The following is a 17,779-nucleotide window of genomic DNA, read 5'->3' as shown; positions in this document are numbered from 1 at the left end:
GTTCTAAAATGCATATTGAGACTCTAACTTCTTTTTGTGTTTTTGTTGGTGTATGTCCAGGCATAGGGAATCCTGAGGGCATTGCCTTTGACTGGATCAATAGAAGAATTTATTACAGTGACTACACCAACCAGACAATTAAGTCCATTGCCACGGATGGGTCTAAGCACACTGTGATAGCCCGAGTTACAAAGCCAAGAGCAATTGTGTTAGATCCTTGCCAAGGGTATGCCATGGTCTGCTTATTTCTGGAGGGAGTGGGATCTGAAATTATTTTATGCTCATAGAGAGCCAGTGTTTTGTGGGCTTGTAGCACTGTAGCTACAGATTCTCAAGGGTGAAAGAGCCTGAGTGACTCTACCTGGGAAGGAACTTCCATTGATGCTAGGAAAATTGGCAGCATACTAGCAAATTAATGCTCTGACTCACTAAATCCACATTGGGCAAGTTGTATGGATGGGAATGGAGTAGGGTTTCATTTGGCCATATTGGTGTCAATTTACAGTTAAAGAATGCTGCCATCTTTCTTAAGTAAAAAGAGTGAGGTTCTTTGTGATGAATTATGACTCCTTTTGGATCACTAGGTACATGTATTGGACCGACTGGAGTACTAATGCCCAAATTGAGAGAGCTACACTGGGAGGAAACTTCCGGGAATCCATCGTGAACAGTGACCTGGTCTGGCCCAACGGGCTCACTCTGGACTATGAAGAAGGCTTTCTCTACTGGGCAGATGCTAATCTGTATGTGTCTTTGGTTGTTCCTGCGGGTGTTGATGAGAAGATTTCTTCCTCCCTCTTCAAAAAAAGAGGGATATGCATAATGTGATGAAATATTGGTGAATACACCTGTGAAAATTGATGTATATCATGAGATTGAATAATTGTGAACTGAAGGCATCTAAAGATGCATTACTAGACAAGTTAATTTCAACTATAATTACAAATGTAGTCATTCAATTTATAATTTACGGGCCCCATGTAACTACCATAAAATATGAATGACTTTTCAATGCACACTGATAGTAAGTTTTCTCTGGGCTTTAGCATTTAGTATCTTGTAAAAACATTTTCCTTCAGTCTTTGTCTTTTCGTTGTCTTCTCAAAAAAGTTCTTTCTTCTGTGCCAGCTTCTTCTCAGTTTCATAGTGTTTTGCTTATAAACTTCTGTCAGCTCTAATTTTATATGTAACTCTCCAAGTACTCCTGAAATTACTCACATTCCAGTCATCCGAATGATTGAAGAGAGGAGATGATTTTGTTTATTATGGCTGGTGCCTACATGGTGGGAATCTTAACTTTTCTTGCGCTTATTTTCTTATGATTTTGGTCTTGTGCCACTGAGCACCTAACAACTTCATCTTTATTTTCTTACTTGAAACAAAGCAGTGATGTTTTGTGTCTAAATTTGGATCATTCTAGGTAAATATCTCAAAGTAAATGACAAATGGAAAAAGTCATTAAGGGAGTGGGAAGGGAAAAGTAATTCACATTAAAAAAAAAAATCTATTAATTTGGCTGCATCGGGTCTCAGTTGCAGCGTGTGGGAATCTTTAGTTGCAGCATGTGGGATCTAGTTCCCTGACCGGGGATTGAACCCGCGTCCCCCGCATTAGGAGTGCGGAGTCTTAGCCACTGGACCACCAGGGAAGTCCCATGTAATCCACATTTTATTGAGTGACTGCTTTGTGCTAAACACCGAGTTGCATGCAATACATGTTTTATTTCATAATGCTCTCCCGTTTTCAAATGTTAGTCTGGTTCCCTTTGTAGGATTACTTGTGGGTTATATTAATATGTGGAAATCAATGATTTATATAGGCCATTGTTTGATAAGCAGATGAAGTTCTCCCATTACCAGAAGAAACATTTCTTGCTGCCATATGCTGCACTTGAAAAGAAAGTTGGGGGCTTATGTAAAGCCATGGTTGGGCTCAGGCATTGGGTACCAGTTGAGAAACTTGTTCTTTCTGGATTCCAGCTTTTTTTTTTTTTTTTTCCATCTTCGTTTTAGGCAGAAGATTGAGCGCATCACTCTACAGGGCCTGGAGCGGGAGGTCATTGTCAGCAGAGCCAATAATCCTTTTGGTTTGGCTGTCTATGGCCAGTATGTTTACTGGACTGACTGGTTCAATAAAAAAATTTACCGAGCAAACAAATATGATGGGTCAAGTCAGACTGCAATGACCACGACTCTTCCCTTCCTGCCTAAGGGTATTCGTGCTGTTGTGAAGGACCAACAGCAGTGTCACAATCCTTGTGATCAGTTTAATGGGGGCTGCAGCCATATTTGTGCACCAGGTAAGGCACTGGCCATGAAGATAGACTCATGGAGAGTAATAATAATGAGGACCACTAGTAAGGAAGGCTGAGGGAATATTCAGCTCTAATAGGAGAAAAAATTCTCTTTTCAGAGTAACTTATAAAATAGATATCAGGGTTTGTATGTTGAGAAGAAGACTTTGAAAGGTTTCTTTTGTATTCCATATGGAGCCTTCTTACAAAGACATTTTAAATTCAAGCTTGATGGAGGTAGAAAGAAACATGCAGGTTAGGCTGCTGCATCTCATGTCTTGAATAGAAATTTCATCAATGAGTTAACATTCCTTATAAAAGGATTTAATTCTTTCACTTAGGAGGTACAGTTTTTAGTGGATATTTTAGAGTGTGGTGTGTGCTTCAGAGTGTTTTATAGAGAACAACAAATTCATAGGAAGATGTGCCTTTTGAGACTGTTGCTTTGCCGATTTTGCTGAGAAGGTAGAATCATTGCTAACGTTTCAGTGAAGACAAGAGATAATGGTTTAAAGATTAAGGGGAAGTAGCCACATTTATTAGAAATTGGTGGTGGTTCTTATTGATGGAAAAATGACGCAGAGTAGAGTTTCCATGGCTTGTCTTATAGCGTGTTTAATATAGAAGCTGTTGCCAGTGCTCTTCTGGAGGAGAAAATATGAATGTTTGCTACACAAATCTTTAGCTTTTCCTGGGCTTACCTTTCTTCAGGTCCAAATGGCCCCGAGTGCCAGTGTCCACACGAGGGCCACTGGTACCTGGCCAACAACAATAAGTACTGCATCCGGGATAATGGTACAAGGTGCCATAGTTCCAAGTTCACCTGCCTCAGTGGGAACTGCATCCCAGAGCAGTGGAAATGTAATGACGTCGATGACTGTGGTGACAGCAGTGACGAGCTGGAAACTCTCTGTGGTGAGTTGGACTCTTGGAACTTTTGTTAAGAACTCACAATGTACCAAGTGTTTGGCCCTTTTAGAAGTGAAAAACATTTACTCTGAGAATCTAGACTGCACTTTGCTTAAATCACACATAAGCTGATATATGTGCTGTGAGGTAGTGTATGATGCTTTATTAGGAAGCACCTCTATAGTGGTTAAGAGCAAAGGTGCTGGATGCCATTTACAGTCTGTAGAGCCCTGGGAAAGTTACTTAACCTCTCTGAGCCTCAATCACATTAAAGCATTGTGTTTGAAAACTTAACGTGATTAAGTTTAATGTGATGGAGATAAACTTATACATTGAGATGGTGGAGACATGGAGTGACTTTGCCATTTGCTTAAAACACTTCATTTGCTAAAAGAAGCCTACAAAATATTTGCTTAATCTAACTAATTTAAAGTGTTATCTCACTTTGCATGCAGTGCGTTTTGCCTTGGAAGGTAAACCCAAAGTGTCTTATTTTATTTGCTTGTATCTTTTTAGAAAATGGGATGATGCTTTAATCCAGAAGCTTCTTCAATATTTTTTTCCCCTCCTCTTAGCGTATCACACCTGCCCTTTGACAAGCTTCACCTGTGCCAACGGGCGATGTGTCCAATATCGTTATCGTTGTGATCACTACAATGACTGTGGTGACAACAGTGATGAGGCAGGGTGCCTGTTCAGGGCTTGTAACGAAACCACGGAATTTACTTGCAATAATGGAAAGTGCATCCCGCTTCACTTAGTCTGCGATGGGATGGACCACTGCCATGATCACAATGCTTCAGATGAGAAAAATTGCTGTAAGTTCATCTTCAGTACTTGTGCTTTGGAGTCTTGAAACCTTAGAGCTTGGGAGATGAAATTTTTATATAAAGACAATGCATTTTCTGAGAAAAAACCCCATAGTATTCATCTAAAACACATTTCATTTTAATACAGTCTACTAAGCGATTTTTAAAAACTATTCTACCTAGTATTTGAATTATTCACCTAAATTTATGGATCTGTACAACCATTGACTATTTAAAGTTCAGTATTTTCTCCTTGGTTTATACATCTGACTGTTTTAAAGCTTTACCAGCGGCTACTGACAAAAATGATTGATTAACGTGTTGTGTTTAATGTTTGTTGTGCAAAAAGGTATGTAGTACAGTGTTCACTGAAATGATTTGTCTCTTTAGTTTTTCTGGTAAATTGCTTATTAGTGAATTCATTTTCCAAAATTTCTGGGATTTGCACTTAAGAATCTTGAGAAAACAAAAGGACGGAGCATGAGCACAAATGTATTTTTAGTTTGGGTATATCTACATGTTCCATTGCTTTTGTAGGCACTTAAACACAATATTTATTCGGGTGTGCTTTTTTTTTTTTTTTTTTTAATCAACAAGTGGCCAATCTGTTTCATCTATCTCCCCAAACTTTTTTTTTTTTTTTTTTTTTGCGGTACTTGGGCCCCTCACGGCCGTGGCCTCTCCCGTTGCGGAGCACAGGCTCCGGACGCGCAGGCTCAGCGGCCGTGGCTCACGGGCACAGCCGCTCCGCGGCATGTGGGATCTTCCCGGACCGGGGCACGAACACGTGTCCCCTGCATCGGCAGGCGGACTCTCAACCGCTGCGCCACCAGAGAAGCCCCCAAACACTTTTTTGAGTATTTTGATGCAACTCCCAGACATACATATCACTGATAAAGACCTTTTGAAAAACAACTACTATGCCAGTATTATGCCCAACAAAATCAACAATACTTATTTAATATCCTCTAGTACTCAGTCCATATTCAAATTTTATCACTTGTCCCCAAAATGTCAACAGTTGCTTTGTTCAAATTATGATTCAGGCAAGGTCTACACATTGATTTAGGCTGGAATTGAGGCCTAGAGATTTGATTACATTAGACTCAATTCTTTGGGCAAGAACACTTCATAGGTGGAGCTGTTTCTTGTCGTATCACATAATGAAGCACATAATGCTTGATTGTTCCACTTTAAGTGAGGATGAAATTAATTAGTGAATTTAGAAGTCAGCCTGAATCTTCCCTTAGGAAGTTCCCATCAACCTTTCACCCAGTGGTTTTAGCATCCATGGATGGTTGTTCCATAAATTCATTATTACTTTATGTATTACTTTACATTATTACTTTATTACTTTAGGGTTACAAAATAAGCATTTAAAAATTTTATCGTTCCTTGCACATTTATTAGCTGACGTTCCATAAAGAAGAAATTTCCCTTATTAACTGTTTTGTTATCCTGAAATAAAATTCTGCAAGGTAAATGTCTGATTCTTTCCCTTTGTCATTTTTGAGAGTAATGGGTTGGTGACCAATGAGCACTAAGTTTTTGCTTTGTTTTGTTTTTACTATTGTGTTAAACTCATGGATTTTTACATTTTTGAGTTTTAATGCAGTGAAGTAAGTTACTGGTTTCGGTGCTTAATTGTTCTATCTTTGGCCAGCAGAAACCCTGGTAAAGTTGGGTTCTCTGTTATTTTGACTTGACCCCATTCAGTCTTCCATATCTCAGACTTGTACTTTTCCTGTCTCAGACCTGGAATTGGCCTCATTCCTTTTGTGGTATTTAAAAATTACCACAGTGTTGCGTTGCCCATTCCTATTTGGCTTTTATTGCTTTTAGGCCTTTTTATTGGACAGAACTAGGAAATACAATTCTTAAGGGGAAAAAAAATGATATTGGTATTTTCCATTTTAATTTGGGATAACAGGCTTTTTACCTTTTGGATTTTATAATCACGTCTCTTTTACTTAAAAATCTTGGTTTGTAATAAGTGACGTTAACATAGTCACTTATTTGCTTTATTCTATAATAATTTCAACATGCCTATAATAATTTCAAAGTAACCACACAAATATAATTAAAGATTTTAGGTCCTTCTTGTTCTTAGATTATTTCCCACTAGGAATATGCAGTCATCTGTTACTGTTTCCAAATTTTAGGAATTGCTATTCTTTATCTATTTTTATTTCATTATGTTTATTTATACAAAATAATGTGCATGGTTTCATAGTCAAAATTATATGACAAGGTGCATTCACAGAAGCCCTTCTTCCTTGTCGTCTCCACCCTGCTCCCTCCATACTATTCTCAATCTGTTCATAGAGGTTACAGTTTTCATTAGTTTTATCTTTTCATCGTTGTTTTTAGTGTAAGCGTTTCTTTCTTGCTAGACATACACACTGCCATCATATTTCTTACACAAAAGATAGCCTAGTGTTCTTTCTTTCTTTCTTCTTTCTTTTTTTTTCTTTTTTTTTTTTTTTTTTTTTTTTTTTTTTTTTTTTTTTTTGCGGTACGTTTTTTTTTTTTTTCTTTTTTTTTTTTTCTTTTTTTTTTTTTGCGGTACGCGGGCCTCTCACTGTTGTGGCCTCTCCCTTTTGCGGAGCACGGGCTCCGGACGCGCAGGCTCAGCGGCCATGGCTCACGGGCCCAGCCGCTCTGCAGCGTGTGGGACCTTCCCGGACCGGGGCATGAACCCGTGTCCCCTGCATCGGCAGGCGGACTCTCAACCACTGAGCCACCAGGGGAGCCCTCTGCTTTCTTACTGTTGATATATCCTGGAGATCATACCATCATCCCTTATCAATATACAGAGATCTTCTTCATTCCTTTTTACAGCTACATATTACTCCATTGTGTGGATATGCCATCATTTATTTAACCAAGAGTGGGGAGTCATGCTGATGCTATTAAATAATGAAACAGACAATTAATAAAACTATAAAGCAGCCTCCCCTCTCCTCCATGGCCTCCAGTATCAGCTGGAAATATCTCCTTTTACTGTAGAATGTATGGCATCCCATAAGTGTCATAGATAATGCCTCTGTGATAGCTTTGAACATCCTTCCCTTCTGGTGGTTTGATTCTGCAATAGATCTGTTAGCGTGGACGTGTATGATGTATATGTGGTGGGTAAGTTCCAAATGTTTATCTGGTTTTCTTTTTCAAGCTGATCACACGTGCCAGCCTGGATACGTAAAATGCATGAATTCAACTGTTTGTATTCCTCATCTTTTCTTGTGTGATGGAGACAACGACTGTGGAGATATGAGTGATGAAAACCCCATTTTCTGTGGTAAGATAAAACTTCTTTTCCTTCTGTGGTTCCAGGGATACATGTCTTGAGCTAATGCAAAGATACATCGCCTGGGTGTTTGGGCTAATTTCAATTTGTCATCTCAAATTGACCTTGTAAGTAGATTCAGTAGGCAGTTACTTTAGGATGTAGTTGTAGGGGCATAAGAAGCCCCTTCTCTCTGTTCCCTGGCTGGATGCCTGACTCCAAATATTTCTTCCAGAGACCAGCTCTAATGCCTAACTTTCTACAATTAAAGACCTTTTGTCTTCAGGAACTCCAGGCAGAATTTGCACATTGAGCCCTTGTATTTGCTCTCAATAAATACATTTGTAGTAGCCGTTAGTAACTGAAATAGTTTTCCTCTCTTTTTCATATGTTTGACTTTCAGAAACCTTAATTGCATATTTAGCCATTTGGTTTAATCAAATAATTTCCTGTATCTATTAAACTAAAAGGCCTTTCTTAAGCACGATGATTTTGAGACTATTGGTGTAAATAGATGCATCCTTTAAGAACTTAGTGATTGTCACCAGGCCAGGTTACAGTCCAAGAGCAGGAGTCAGTTGTAAAAACAGCAGCAAGAGGTAGCAGAAAATCTAGAAAATACATTAGACCAGAACTACCTCAGGTTATGCGAGAAAAGAATCAGTGTTCACGTGTAGGCAGAGTCATTTACTCAAATGAATTATAAGGATGATTAAGAGCAGAACTTTGCTAACTCTCTAGAATCATGGTCTAAGATGGCTAAAAGATTGTGTGTAGGGTGAACTCAGATTTGGTTATATTGTTGTTTTTGCTTTTCAATAGCATTTATTTTATTTTATGTTATGGCAGAAAACGTAGAACCAGGTTTTCTTTTATCTATAATTTGTGATTTCATGTGTCAAAAAATAGTCTTTTGGTATTTCTAACAAATGCAATTCATTTTTGAACTTCTGGAATTTAGAAAAAAATTCTGGAAAACTGGAGCGGTATTGCTCTCCCATACTCTTCCCTCCCAATGGAAAACTTATACAAAAACTCATTTCCCAGGCCTCAGCCTTCCTTTCTTGGCAACTTGTATCCAGATCAGAGATACAGGCAGGTTATTAGGAACAAGCTTGCGTGTTGCTCATGGGTTTTATCTTCTTTGCCTCCTGCAGTCTCTAAGTCGTGTAAGAGCGATGAGTTCCACTGCACATCTGGATCCTGTATTCCTAGCTTTTGGTTTTGTGATCACGAAAGAGATTGTTCTGATGGCTCTGATGAACCTGACACTTGTGGTAAGAGAGTAAGCAAGCATGAAAAGCATTGTAATGCGGCTGGAGACCCTCTTCCGACTGCTTCAAATATAGACTATGATTCTGGCTGCGGAATGTTTGCACTCCTTGCTAAAACCACTCAGCAGACATTCATTAAAAACCTGTTCATGCAGGGCACTGGGTGGGTTGCTGATCAGGATATGGAGGCTGCTGATCGATGCAGATGAAAAGAGATTATGTTGGTGATGCACCTGGTACCTGCCTGGCTTGTAGAACTCAATTAATTGTAATTGACTCTGAATTGGAATTTCTGAATTTGGCTGAGTTCTGACCCATAAGACTGTGGGAGGATCCAAGAGTGACTGAAATCATCACATACAGGTGGAGGGGGCATATGAGGGGCACATATTTCTTTCTGTTCTGTGTGTCAGCTGAGGAGGTAGGGTCCATGGCCATCTGAGCTTCCTGAGATGTTCCAAGGACCTTCCAGTCATATTCTTAGAGGCAGTTGTGTGTTGCTTGTGTTTGAAGGCTGCTATTTACCTTTGCAAGTCCTAATCTATATCCACACACAATTTTTTTTACATAATTTAAAAAATATAAAGGTAAAATCTAATACATTGCTTTTTTGTCTGTCAATATTGCTGTATAGGGGTCAGCAAACTATGGCCATGGGCTAGCTGCTTGTCTTTATAAGTAAAGTTTCATTAGAATGCAGCCACATCCTGGCTATGTCTGCTTTTTTGCTACAATGGCAGTGTCAAGTAGGCGCGACAGAGAACATATGGCCTGTGAGCCTAAAATATATACTGTCTGGTTAAGAGAGAGTTTGCTGACCTCTGTTACAAAGTCTTCATACTCCTGTTTAATGGCTGTGTGATATTCCATTGAGTGGTTATATGATCATTGAGTTAACTGCCGCTATTTTAAGCATTTAGATTGCTTTATTTTTTTCCTGTATTATAAATATCACTGCAGTAAGTACCATCACATATAAAGCTTTTTTTTGGAGTGGTATTTTCTTTTTTCTTTTTATAAATTTATTTATTTATTTTTGGCTGTGTTGGGTCTTCGTTGCTGCGCGCAGGCTTTCTCTAGTTGCGGTTCGTGGGCTTCTCACAGTGGTGGCTTCTATTGTTGCAGAGCACGGGCTCTAGGGCGCACAGGCTTCAGTAGTTGTGGCACACAGGCTCAGTAGTTGTGGCGCACGGGCTTAGCTGCTCCACGGCAATGTGGGATCTTCCCGGAGCAGGGTTCGAACCTGTGTCCCCTGCATTGGCAGGCAGATTCCCAACCACTGCGCCACCAGGAAAGTCCCTGGAGGGGTATTTTCTTAAGACCATTAGCCTAGTTTTGCAGCTGAATTCAGACTATTTTCTATTCCTATCTTCCCTCAGGTTCAAATTCTGTGGCTAATAGAAAGTGGTATTAGAAGCTCTTTGCCAATTTCTTTGTCCCCAACACTAAGAGTTTTGAGAAAACAAAGGGCACATAGAGTTTTGAGGATCTGTAAAAGAAATAATTAATAACTGTTAGGTGGGTAGAACAGTCTTAGAGATTGGTTTAACTATATGAACTATTGGTTCAAATATATGAAGAATAAATATAGTTTCCAGACTTCTCCATGGGAACCAAAGTCATAGTAATGGCAGTTAGTACCAACTGTCTGACATATTTAAATAGAAGTAAACACACAATCTAATATGAATGCATTCTCATGATATGCAGAGATATTTTTTTCTAGTTTTATTGAGATATAATTGACATACAGCACTGTGTAAGTTTAAGGTATAGAGCATGATTTACATACATCATGAAATGATTACCACAATAATTTTGGTGAACATCCAATACACAGATATTATTTTAAAGAAATAATAAGATGTATATAAAAGAGTAAAATCCCCATTCCTTCACCCTCCTACAGTCCCCTCCCTCCCTAGACATAATCACTATTAAGTGTGAATTCTTCTTATCTTTATCTATATATCCTGACATGTAGTTTTTAAAACACAAATAGGATCTTACTACATATATTTTTTCTGCAATTTCCCCCCCACACTTTTTTTTTTTAGCCTAACAGTATCTTGTCAGTTAGAAAATGCAGCTCTATCTCATTCCTTTGCACTGCTGAGTATTGCTGTAAAGTATGGGTGTTTCATGTGTTTTTATCCCTTTCCCAGCTGATGGATATTTAGGTTGTTTCCATTTTTTCACTTATAAGACATAATGCTAGCATGAACATCCTGCATATGTGGGAAGATTCTTATATGTAGGCTAGATCTCTAGGAGTAGCGTTCCTGTGTCAAAGGGGATATGTTTCTTTCAAAGACTGTATTGATATGTACTCTTTTCTTACCAGGTTATGAAAGGTCATGTTTCTCCTTACTGTTATTATTGTGCTGTATTTTTAGTGGTTAAAATTAAATTTTCTTTAGCCCTAGGCTAATTTTGAGGGGTCTCTGGGTTTATTGGCATATGACAACTTGATACGTTGACATGTGGGATATGATTAAAGAACTCTAATTGGTGTTCTAGAAAGCCCATGCTGTAGTAGCCTTCTCTCAAGATTCCTGGACTGCAAGCCACTCTTCTCACCAAGAGTGCTTTTTATATTTTTTCAGAGTTTTCTGAGCCAACATGCTTCAGTGATGAATTCAAGTGTGACAATAACAGGTGCATCCAAGTAGAGTGGGTCTGTGATGGTGATAATGACTGTGGGGACATGAGTGATGAGGATGAAAGACACCACTGTGGTAAGTGCAAACAGTCAATTCCTCTGCATTGTCACATTCTAGGGAAACTCAGTAGATTTATTTTTCTGTCTTTGGAGTATATGGTTGTCAGAGAGGTTCCTCTTCGTTGAATGCACACAGATAGAATGTTACCTTTATTTTTATGCTCAAGAATGTTTGATATCATCCACTTAAATGCTTTAAAATGATGAAAAATGATTTTAATGTTTACCTTTTTTCTGTTGCATTTAGGTAATGGAAATAATGTCCTACATTTCTAGAGCAGATAAAGAGAACTCAGTTGGCCACTCTTAATAGCAGTTTTAATAGCGTTGCAATTAACTGTGCCTCCAGTTTTATGCATTACCCTAGAGCTGTTAGGGGGTGGGGGGGGTCATTCCTTTTAAGTGAATTATGGAACAAACTATGGAACACCATCTCCCATTACCAACAGAGCATAGAACTCTTAGCTAAGGTGTCTTGGAAGAGTGTCTTTCCATGGTAGAATAATAAAAACAATGACTCCATGATGTTTGCATTTGATTCTTACCTCATATGTCCATGACTTTGGTGGTGGTCCATGGTTCTACATATATTCTATGAAATGGGTGGTTGGCAGCTGCACAAACATGGACTCTAGCATATACTTTTCTCCCATATCTCCTCACCAAGACTCCCTTCCTCATGTCTCCTCTTTACCCTCAGTGAGATTGGATAAAACACCTGTATTTTATTCTGCAGGCTTTCATGATTACATGTTAGCACTTTAGCTCTTTCCTAACACTGTCTTGGTTTCTGACAACTCTTATTGACATACACAGCTCCTTTATACCTAGGAAAGAAGCCCTAGCTTTTTGGAAAATTCTATGACTTTGAGCTATCTAGTCAACCATTGCAAGCTTCAGTTTTCTCATCTGCAGAACTGGCATAAAAATGCCTATCTCACGTTGTGTTTGAGTGATTATACTTTGTAAACTAAAAAAATGTTACCAAATGTAAGGGATTTTTGGTATCCAATTAATAAAATGAGTAGTTTTGATAGGCCTAAGGGAAAAATGTGACCTTACATTAATTTTATGGAAAACTAAATGAGGTGTTTTATTACCTTTACTTTTTACTTCTGAAAAAAATCAAAGATCCAAAGCAATTAAAATGAAAATTTGGGAGTGTAGTTTGTCTACCTATTTTCCCTTCATTTCATCCCTCAGACTATTATGTAATGTCAAGCAAGATAAATAATGCTTCAGAATGAATTTGACTTCTAGAATGAGCTCTCTCTCATGTGATTTCCGATTCTCATGTGCTTTGGTTTCAGAGAGTCATAGCTGCTCAAGTTCTGAGTTTCTCTGTGTAAGTAGCGTGTCTCCATCCAGGAGGTGCATCCCTCAATCTTGGGTTTGTGACGGCGATGCGGATTGCTCTGATGCCTATGATGAGCACCAGAACTGCACCAGGAGATCCTGCTCTGAAACGGAGTTCACCTGTAGTAATGGACTGTGTATCCCCGACTGGTTCAGGTGAATTGGGCATTAAACAATCTACCAACAAACCTAAACTTCCATGAGGCAGGACTGGGGCCTGGAGCCCATGGTACTTTTAGTGGTCTATGAAAATGTTTGGATTTCTTTTAAAATCAAAAGAAAAAAGAAAAAGAAATTTTAGGTCAAAGAATTTTAATACCAAATAATATTAATATATCTGGCTTTATACCAATGTGGTCCTTAATTATAAATGTTTTTTATGGTGGTAAAAGTCACATAATATAAAACATACTATTTTAACCACATTTAAGTGTACAGTTCAGTGGCACTAAGTATATTCACATTGCTGTGCAACTCTTCCCATCATCCATCTCTGGAATTTTTCACCTTCCTAAACCGAAACTCTGTCCTCTTTAAACACTAACTCCCCATTCGCCCTCCCCACTCCCCTTAACCCCCGGCCCCCGGCATCTACCAATGTACTTTCTGACTCTATGAATTTGACTATTCTAGGGAAATAAATAAATATTTTTATGGAGGAAGGGGCCCATGAAGGCAAAAGTGCCTAGGGTCCATGAAGATCATAACGTGACCTTGCATGGAGGGCCAGAGAGATGAATGAAGTGGGCTTGCTAGAAGAAAGTTCTTTCTTGGGGTAGCTGAGGCTCTTGGTTTTCCACGTGAAGTAGAGGCATGGATACAAGAAATACTTCATTCTCTTCTCTCTGCTGTAAGAAGAATAACAGTGTGAGCGTGATGATAAATGGGTCTGGGCGCTGAGGCTCAGGGTCAACCAGACAACACTGAGGGGCAGGTGAGGCGGACCTTGGGCAAGTGTTCCAGCTAAGAGACGCAGACACTAGTCAGCGTCATTTGTTTGGAGGAAGTTGGGAATCTGGATTTTCACCTGAAATATTCTGATTTTAAATGCTGGAAACATATTTTAAAAACCCTCTCAAGAGTGGTACTGGGTTTCATGACACAGGTGTGACCGGCGCAACGACTGTGGTGACTACAGTGATGAGAGGGACTGCGTGTACCCTGCCTGCGACAAGGTCCATTTTACCTGTCAGAATGGGCTCTGCATTTATAAGGCCTTCGTCTGTGATGGGGAAAATGACTGTGGAGATGACTCAGATGAGCTGGAACACCTGTGTCACACCCCGGAGACCACGTGTCCCCCTCATCAGTTCAGGTGTGATAATGGGAACTGCATCGAGATGGTGAAAGTCTGCAACCACCTAGATGACTGTTTAGACAACAGTGATGAGAAAGGATGTGGTGAGTATAACAGAAGATCGGGGAAAAGGAAACCAGGGGGACTGAATGTGGATTTTCAACCCTTCATGACTTAGCAGGGCTTGTCAGTTGGTTCTCTAAGTAGAACATTGCCAGAAAATTACTATTGCTTGTCTAGCAAAAAGCAAGGATTTCTTGGTATATAAGATAAGTCACAAACATATTTTGGACTAATTCATGAGTTAAGCAGTCATTACAGAGAACAGGAGATGAACAAATTCAGGCCATCGGTATCTAACAGCAGAGAGTGTTGATTCTCTTTGGCCTCTTGCGATGACTTGTTGCCTTCACTGCCTCTCTGCTAGGATTCCTTAGCCTGTTTTTTTTTTTTTTTAATAAATTAATTTATTTTATTTATTTTTATTTTTGGCTGTATTGGGTCTTCGTTGCTGCACGCAGGCTTTCTCTAATTGCAGTGAGCGGGGGCTATTCTTCGTTGCGGTGCGCAGGCTTCTCATTGCGGTGGCTTCTCTTGTTGTGCAGCACGGGCTCTGGGCGTGCGGGCTTCAGTAGTTGTGGCTTGCGGGCTCAGTAGTCGTGGCTCACAGGCTTAGTTGCTCCGCAGCATGTGGGATCTTCCCGGACCAGGGCTCGAACCCGTGTCTCCTGCATTGGCAGGCGGATTCTTAATCACTGCGCGACCAGAGAAGTCCCCTTAGCCTGTTCTTAATTTTCATCCTCAGGTGACTAAAGGGGAGAGTTTAATTGGCAGCCCCTCCGCCCGCCCCCACCGAACTCCCACAAGTAAACCAGTCGAGAATTTATAAAGTACAGAATCTTAAGGAAATGTTCTCCCCACTGTGTAGTTAGTTTTTTTTTTTTTTTGCGTTACACGGGCCTCTCACTGTTGTGACCTCTCCCGTTGCGGAGCACAGGCTCCGGATGCGCAGGCTCAGCGGCCATGGCTTACGGGCCTAGCCACTCCGCGGCATGTGGGATCTTCCCGGACCAGGGCACGAGCCCATATCCCCTGCATTGGCAGGCGGACTCAACCACTGCGCCACCAGGGAAGCCCTGTAGTTAGTTTTTGAATAAGAATGGCCATGTGTCACAGGACCAGCTAGAGGTACCCTCCTGGGGTGCTGGGTGGCTCATCCCATTTGTGAGACTCAGTCAAGTGAGCACTTCTCTTCCCATCTCCATGTTCAGGGACGTCACACTGGGAGCCTGAAATTGGCCATGGTGTGAGTCGTGGCACCATTGAAATGGAAGAGGCTACAAATTAGAGCTCCCCCGCTCCGCCCATCCCACCCCACACCCCAGACCTGTTTTACCAGCACACCACTGTGTGGGCTCTTCTACTCTTCTTTCTTCTCTCACCTGCTATTTTACTTCTAAATTTATCGATTAAAAGAAGATTGGCAGGTATAGGATTAGAAGTCAAACTTGTTGGTTGTATTAGTTGTTAAAACCACTGGTGAAGGATCAAGTTGGGAGGAAGTTGAGTAAGAGTGACTTCTGAATAATGTAGGGCCTTTAGAAATCCCTTCTTATCTGTCTTCTTTTAGCATGATTCATTAAGAATTGGGCCTGTCCAGACGAAGCAAAACAAAATGAAACAAAAAGGATTGGGTCTGTCCAGTGGGAAGGTTGACTTTGGACCATTATGGTGGATCCATTGCTGTCAACTTAGGTTCTCTGATAACTGTCTTTTACCTACAGGTGTTAATGAATGCAATGACCCTTCACTCAGTGGCTGCGACCACAATTGCACAGACACTTTAACCAGTTTCTATTGTTCTTGTAACCCTGGTTACAAGCTGTTGTCTGACAAGCGGACTTGTGTTGATATTGATGAATGCAAGGAGACGCCCTTTGTCTGTAGCCAGAAGTGTGAGAACGTACTGGGCTCTTACATCTGCAAGTGTGCCCCAGGCTACATCCGTGAGCCAGATGGAAAGACCTGCCGGCAGAACAGCAACATCGAGCCCAATCTCATTTTTAGCAACCGTTACTATTTGAGGAATCTAACTATCGATGGCCATTTATACTCCCTCATCTTGCAAGGACTGGGTAATGCTGTGGCAGTGGATTTTGACCGAGTAGAAAAGAGATTGTACTGGCTTGATATAGAGAATAAAGTCATTGAGAGAATGTTTCTGAATAAGACAAACAGGGAGACAGTCATAAAGTACAATCTACCGGGTACAGAAAGTCTGGCTGTCGACTGGGTTACCAGGTAAGAAAAAGCTGAGGAGCTTTTTAAGAGTTAAAAGGCTTTTTGTTTTTAAAAAAGTATTCAAACCATGTTTCCATCCTAACAGAGAACTGATCTTTTCCAACTTGAGTTAATGGGTGGATACATTTTAATGCTTCTGCATGTTTTTGTTTTTTTCTGCTATGTACCTAATAATCAAATGGGATATCACAGAACCTAAAATCTAGTGATTTTAAGAATTTATGATATCAATTTCATGGGGAGGGGCATCACAAAGGAGGAAAGAGCTCTGTTATTACTGGCCATTCAGTTAACTGGAGGTGATGTGAAGGGATGATGCATGCATTTGTTGGTGCATTCAGTCATTTAAAGCTGTTGCCTAAGTGCCTCCTGCATGCAGTGCTGTGCTAGGAACTGGGGTCTAGAGGTCAACAAGACAGACACAGCCCCTGCTTTCCTGGCATTCACAGGCTGCTTGCAATACTATTTATTCGCAGCCTGGGCTGGTTGTAAAAGGGAGAATGGCTGACTTGAAACTCTGAGCATCTTTAAGGGAGACGGTGATACTTTGATTCAGCTCCACCAGCTCAACCACACTTCTTCACATCTCTGTTGAATATCGAATCTATCAGATATTTGGCTTTGTGGTTGACATGACGCTGGAGGCACTTAGCCTGCAAATATTATTGCTTCAGTCACCCCAGACCTACAGAGGACTCTTCCACATCTTCTCTGTTTGACCATCTTAAGGGTAAAGATCCTAAGATGGGGGATGGAGAATTGGGCCCCTAGTTCTACCTGAATAGTAACTGGCCTGCCATAGGTGCTCAAGAACTGCCTACAGAAAAATGAATAAAATATTGATCATGTGAATACAAGTATTTTATATATAGTGGCTCGTTTGTGTGTCAAAAAGCATAGTGATTAATGATTTGCAGGAACAGAACTAATTGTGGTACTGTTCCTGTCTCATCCTTTGCTGCAATGCAAGGAAAGGTAATATTTTAGCCTTGATATTGTCATTCAGCCCTCTCTCCCCAAAACTGGTAGGATGATATTTTCCTCTGGATTTCAGCTCCTTTCCTCTCACTCTAGGCATGTTCTTGACCAGGGGAAAGAATTAGGTACATATGTGGTACTGAGAAAGATGGAGCAAAAAAGTCTAGGGTGAGGGTAGGATAAAATATCTCATGACCGAAGCATTTTCTCAAATGTTCAAGAAGGAGTACAGCCAGGCTAAACATTCCTTAAAACACAAGGTAGGATAGAACCCAGTCACATTTAAGTTTGTAGGGGACAGTTCTAAGATACTAATTACATTGAAATTTGAAACAATTTCCCCAATATCAATAAAGATGTTCGTAGCGAACTCAAGGATGTTTGGTTTCCAAGGCCCTTAAACTTGATATACAAGTTTTTCAAAGCACCATTATGCACAGTGGAAAATTGTGCCAGTTCTTGGCCCTCTTAATTTTTCCTGGAGTGGGCATGGAGTGTCTTCTCCATATTCTGTTCACTGGGTCAGTGTTTTTTTTTTTTTTTTTTCTGTACGC

General features: G+C 40.2%; 1 protein-coding gene and 1 non-coding gene across 2 annotated transcripts in view; one reads left to right on the top strand and one right to left on the bottom strand.

Annotated features, from left to right (window-relative positions):
- LRP2 (LDL receptor related protein 2) overlaps positions 1–17,779 on the top strand; it is a 194,855-nt gene that overhangs the window by 107,780 nt on the left and 69,296 nt on the right. Inside the window, exons 40-50 of the mRNA XM_007452631.1 lie at positions 61–226; positions 585–743; positions 2,013–2,299; positions 3,005–3,208; positions 3,778–4,020; positions 7,184–7,309; positions 8,455–8,574; positions 11,178–11,309; positions 12,604–12,805; positions 13,755–14,050; positions 15,731–16,247. Coding sequence (XP_007452693.1) covers positions 61–226; positions 585–743; positions 2,013–2,299; positions 3,005–3,208; positions 3,778–4,020; positions 7,184–7,309; positions 8,455–8,574; positions 11,178–11,309; positions 12,604–12,805; positions 13,755–14,050; positions 15,731–16,247 — 2,452 coding nt within the window. The remainder of the gene's footprint in view (positions 1–60; positions 227–584; positions 744–2,012; positions 2,300–3,004; positions 3,209–3,777; positions 4,021–7,183; positions 7,310–8,454; positions 8,575–11,177; positions 11,310–12,603; positions 12,806–13,754; positions 14,051–15,730; positions 16,248–17,779) is intronic.
- TRNAR-CCU (transfer RNA arginine (anticodon CCU)) lies at positions 1,576–1,648 on the bottom strand. Its single transcript has one exon. It is a non-coding gene; the product is annotated as a tRNA-Arg (tRNA).

The sequence above is a fragment of the Lipotes vexillifer genome, unplaced genomic scaffold, assembly GCF_000442215.2.
Source record: "Lipotes vexillifer unplaced genomic scaffold, Lipotes_vexillifer_v1.1 scaffold454, whole genome shotgun sequence".
Classification (NCBI taxonomy): Eukaryota; Metazoa; Chordata; class Mammalia; order Artiodactyla; family Lipotidae; genus Lipotes; species Lipotes vexillifer.
The sequence above is the reverse complement of the archived record's forward strand: the minus strand, read 5'-3'. Positions and strand labels throughout refer to the sequence as shown.